At 42.0% G+C, this 5,452-nt stretch overlaps 1 protein-coding gene across 1 annotated transcript; it reads left to right on the top strand.

Annotated features, from left to right (window-relative positions):
• Positions 1-2,887: 2,887 nt before the first annotated feature.
• Positions 2,888-4,972, top strand: slitrk1 (SLIT and NTRK like family member 1; the record flags this gene model as incomplete). Its single annotated transcript, XM_080834067.1, has 1 exon — positions 2,888-4,972. One exon carries the CDS (start codon positions 2,888-2,890, stop codon positions 4,970-4,972), a length of 2,085 nt encoding a protein of 694 aa, XP_080690193.1.
• Between the last annotated feature and the right edge of the window lie 480 nt (positions 4,973-5,452).

The raw sequence follows: 5,452 nt of genomic DNA, 5'->3' as shown, positions 1-5,452 counted from the left end.
GATAAGTGAATGACACATTCCGTACTTTAAGGCCTCCAGCATTAAAAGTATTCCAATATGATTAATGGCATGTCTCACTGAGGTGGGTGAAGGGGTATAGTGAGGCAGGTGGGGTGGGGGGGTGGGGTGGGGGGGGGGTGTACATTTCATTTCATTATTCCTTTATTCTCCCGTTTTCCTGACATTTTGTCTTTGTACCTCGGGTGACAACAAGGGTGGTTGGTGAAACTTTGAAGTGAGTGTGCTGCCGTAGCTGAAATGATGACAGCATATTATCTCCCCATCACTGACAGTCTTTACACAGCCTAAAACAAAACACCATGATCCTACACAGAAATAAATAAATAATAATATATAGAGTTTACTCTATTTGAATGTATGTGTGTCGTGATTTAGATGTGTACCAACCAGACGAATCTACATCAGCATTGGCCTTGGATAATTTTAAACAGTAGATGGTGTATTGAGCCATTTTCATCCTATAACATGCAGATTTTTATAAAATGTATTAATAATAACACCAATATTGATGGGTCTCATCACAGTACAGTCATACAATTAAGTTACAGCTAAAAAAAAAACAAGTGTACGCAACCTCTTTGAATATGAGATTGTTTGTTATCTCTGCAGTAAATAAATGCAGCATTTAACTCATAGAGGGCAGATAGCATCAAACTTAGCAGAAACTGCATTTGGTTTGCTGTGCAGTGATGAAAAGCAGGTGTGAAATCAGTAATACACAGTGGTTTCCTTTTACCTCAGCCAATAAGCTTTGTGTAGGCTGAGAGGTACGCTCTCCAAAATGAAAATACCCTATCCAGGAAATAAAGTAATTCCATCAACCACAAGAGAGCCAGCATTTGTGCAAGGGACCAATCCCATTTCACCTTTCCCATAGCACTGTGGGGTTTGCTGCGTTACCATCCAAATATTCTCAGGTGTTCTGTGGATCAAGTGTGGCAAGTCGATGGGAAAGTAGTTCTGTTGGTATGGAAACTATACAAATGTCATGTCTTAAAATTAGTCTTTTCTTGAGGCTAACAATGCGATTGTCTCTATCAGGTGTCTCGATCAGTCTCTATCAGATGTATGTATATCTCAATGCTTGCATACTGACACATCCAGCACTTCGCTATTCATCTGCTGTGTTTTCTATCTTTTTATATTGTTTCTGTTTATGTTGTTTTGTAGGATAACTGGTGTCATCAGACCTCAAAATGGCCCTATAGCTCATTACTGCAGTACTAACTTTGTTGTTTTACTCCGTTTAAAAAACACAAAATCGCTTTATCATCAGATAAAGAAGAGAGAACTGGAGGCACACCACTGAACGCCCACTACCCATTTTGAGAAAGGCTCATTAAGGATGTTTGGGGTGGGGGTGGGGGTGGTATGATGTGGATGAAGTCAGTGTCTGCAGTCTAACGAATGCTTGGAACAAGGAATGAACAGATCAAAAACATATTTTCAACCTAGACATTTCAAACGTTGATTTCAGAATTATTAAATAACTATAGTTTGGAAAAAGACAAGCTAGGCACATATTCGTTTACCACGTATCCACTTTTACACAGACGGCAAATGTGCAGTCCACTGTCACATATTTGATATATTGTCTGATAAAACTGCGTGATAAAATGAAGAAAAGGTGCGTAACTCTGTAACCAGACATAAAGAACAAGATGTTGGAATTGAGCCAAATCGTGAACGGTAGTTAAACAAATAATCTAAAACAGTCCGTTGTATGTTCTTTTAAACCTTTTTTTTTTAATGTAATCTGGTGACGTATGCGCGCATAGTTTACATACATGCCCTTGACGCAGCCTGTGTTGGTACATTAATCGAAGTAGGATTCTTTCGTGGGCAGGATTGTTGCAGGCACGGCATGTAGTTAATTATTTTACCGCATTCAACTGCGGATTCCTTTAAAAAGAATCTGCCAAATGGAGAGTAACACCTGTATCCCAAAACTAGCTTAATATAACAGCTTTTGTATTATTTGGAAAATGCGTTTAGAAGACACCAAACGAGGTTATTATAACCTTCATTCGAAGCGGGAATATCTTAGAGATTGGCAGTGCGCTATGCGGTTTACTTTAAAAAGGCAACTCGGAACAAACACTTCAGTGTATCTGGTTGCCAGCAGAGTTGGATGGAAAATCTAATCGGAAACACAAGCTATACAATCTTAAACTGAGGCGAGAGACTAAGACTCACAGTCTAAACATATCGACGGCTTTTAATGTGAACATTTTAACACTTGCCCTGTATGTGGATTGATTTTTTTTTCAGCATTCCCTCACCCGATGGATTTTTGCCATTGCAGCTCAGCAGAGGGTGTCAGATCTTCCAGTGAGCACCAGGCTGGAACGACCAGAGTCTCTTGGTTACCGTCTTCGTAATTCAAAAACGGAAAAAAGACAGTAGTGACACGGGAAGAAACCGAACGATGTGAGGAGCTATCTTTTTGCGGTGCATTGTGATCAGCATTAAATCTTCGGGGTGTGAATTCAGCACCAAGGGAGAAAGAACAGCACCTCACTGCATGCGTCGCACCGTAAGAAAATCACGGATCTGTAAAATTGCAAGGTCAGTCATCGCAAACCTTAAGCCAAATGTTATGATGGGTGAAGTAACGTATTGTTGCTTTCTGTCGTTTTCAAAAATCTTGATGGAGGATTGAACAAAAGGATTCTCTTGAGCTGATACATCTTATGGTCGATTGTACCAGCCTACGGCTGGACATTGCAAGCTATATGGACATGGATATAATTACGGACTGTCGTCTTGTTTTTTAAGAGTGGTGAATCTTTTGGAATCACAGACAAACATCACTCGCTGACTGCATTCATGTCTTGAAATCGGGGATGAATTGTTGGTATTGAAAATGCTTCTTTGGATTGTGTTGCTGAAGGCGGCTCTTTGTGTTGCTATTGGAAATGTTACAAGGGACGTTTGTAAGGAGCAGATTTGCTCCTGCAATGCAATAGAAGGCGATTTGCACATTGACTGTGAAAAGAGGAGCTTTAGTAATCTCCATCATTTGACTGGTCCGAGTTCCCAGTTTTACCATTTATTACTCCACGGAAATTCCTTGTCCAGACTGTTTCCCAACGAGTTTGCTAACTTTTACAATGCTGTCAGCCTACATTTGGAGAACAACGGCTTGCACGACATTGTCCCCGGCGCTTTTCTCGGACTGCAGCTTGTCAAACGGCTGCACATTAACAACAACAAAATACGATCTTTTAAAAAGAACACGTTCCTTGGTTTAGACGACCTGGAATATCTCCAAGCTGATTTTAATCTGCTGAGAGACATTGATCCATCTGTGTTCAGGGACTTGAGTAAACTTGAAGTTTTGATCCTAAACGACAACCTTATAACTGCACTTCCTACAAATGTGTTTCAACATGTACCCATCACGCACCTCGACCTACGAGGAAATCGAATAAAAACGTTGCCTTATGAAGGAGTTCTAGAACAAATACCAGGCATCGTAGAGGTTTTATTGGAGGACAACCCCTGGGACTGTAACTGCGAACTGGTGTCTCTGAAGGAATGGCTGGAGAATATCCCACAGAACGCTCTTATCGGGAGTGTCCTTTGCGAGGCACCGATTATACTGCAGGGAAGGGACTTAAACGAGACATCAGAGGCAGACCTGTGCCCTTCAGAAAGCGGGATAGACACGGGCATGGTTGCACCGCCCACCCAAGAAGAGATATCCGATCCTGGACCCCGTCCAACGCCAAATAAAACCGGTGGTGACACAGAATCTCAAACTCCAGGAAATAGGCATAAGGGGCCCCTGAAATCAGGCGAAAACTGGCAGCTGAAAACGAAACCCACTGCTATGGCAACGGGGACAGGGGAGAATGACCAGCTGTCCAACGCATCCTGTCCTCAGTCATGCAGCTGCAAACTGATCGGCACCAGACAAGGACTCGGGGTCAACTGCGAGGGCAAGAAAATAGAAAGCGTGGCCAATTTAAAGCCTAAACCCCTTATGGCTCACGAGCTGAATCTGCGCGACAACAACATCCACACTGTGAAAAAGAACCACTTAAGAGGCTACATCAGTCTCAATTTACTTGATTTGGGGGGTAACAACATCAAAACGCTAGAAAATGGCACTTTCCAAAATCTCACTGAGTTAAGGTGGCTGTATATGGACAAAAACTACCTGGATACGTTAATGGCGGAAATGTTTGTGGGACTGCAGAATTTGGAATATCTCAGTTTGGAATACAATGACATTCAGCTCATCATGGCGGGCACTTTCAATCCCATGCCTAATTTGAGGGTCCTCTTTCTCAACAACAATTTGTTGAAATCTCTACCTGTGGATGTGTTTCAAGGGGTGGCTTTGTCCAAAATCAGCCTGCATAACAATTATTTCACATACCTCCCAGTGCCTGGTGTTTTAGATCAGCTCAACTCCATTATACAAATTGATTTGCATGGAAACCCATGGGATTGCTCGTGTAAAATTGTTCCTTTCAAACAGTGGGCAGTTAAGCTTGGGCCAGACGTCATTGTAAGTGATCTAAAATGCGAGTCCCCCCCGGAGTCTTGGGCCAGGGATTTTCGGCACATTAAAAATGATCTACTATGTCCACGGCTCAAAAACAACATCTTTCCCACCTCTCTCTCCAAAAACAGCACTTTCCCTGTAGACACGGGGACACGGTCCAACTCCTATCTGGAGCCCAGCAGAGTATCCATCTCTGTACTGGTGCCTGGTTTGCTGCTGGTCTTTGTCACGTCGGCATTTACTGTTGTGGGAATGCTCGTCTTTATCTTACGGAATCGTAAAAGATCAAAGCGAAGAGATGGCAACTCCTCAGCCTCAGAGATAAATTCTTTACAGACAGTATGCGACAGTTCAGCTTACTGGCATAGTGGATTCAACGCAGACGCACCGCATAGGAATTACGACTGTGGAGCTCACTCCCTTTCTGACAAGTAACATTATGCTGAAATGTGTAAGGACAGCTCATGCTGGAATACAAACTAAAGAAATAAGCAAATAAACTGCGTGCCGTTAAAAAAGAGAAAGGACTGAGGGGGGAAAGACGCATCGCCTACTTTAAAGCTTCTTAGTTGCTTCTGTCGGAAATAGCCTATTTTTTGTGTTCTTCAGTGGACTGTAGTTGTCAACGAACCTCTGCTACAGAACTAAATGTAATATATGTACAAAAAAAAAGAAAAAAAAGAACAACCCTCCCCCTGCCCAGTACAGACATTTTGCCGCAATCAGACCGAACATCTGAGAAAAGAGGACTTGGAAATGGTGCACGAGCATGAATGTAATGTAAATAAAAACTGTATCATATCTGCATGATTCGCATGGTCTCAACACACACTGGGATCCATACCATAGTTACAAAGAAACAAACTCGAACCTTCTTTCGTGTTATCAATATAAATATATATAAATATAAAACTA

Source organism: Sprattus sprattus (assembly GCF_963457725.1).
Source record: "Sprattus sprattus genome assembly, chromosome: 3".
Lineage (NCBI taxonomy): Eukaryota > Metazoa > Chordata > Actinopteri > Clupeiformes > Clupeidae > Sprattus > Sprattus sprattus.
The sequence above is the reverse complement of the archived record's forward strand: the minus strand, read 5'-3'. Positions and strand labels throughout refer to the sequence as shown.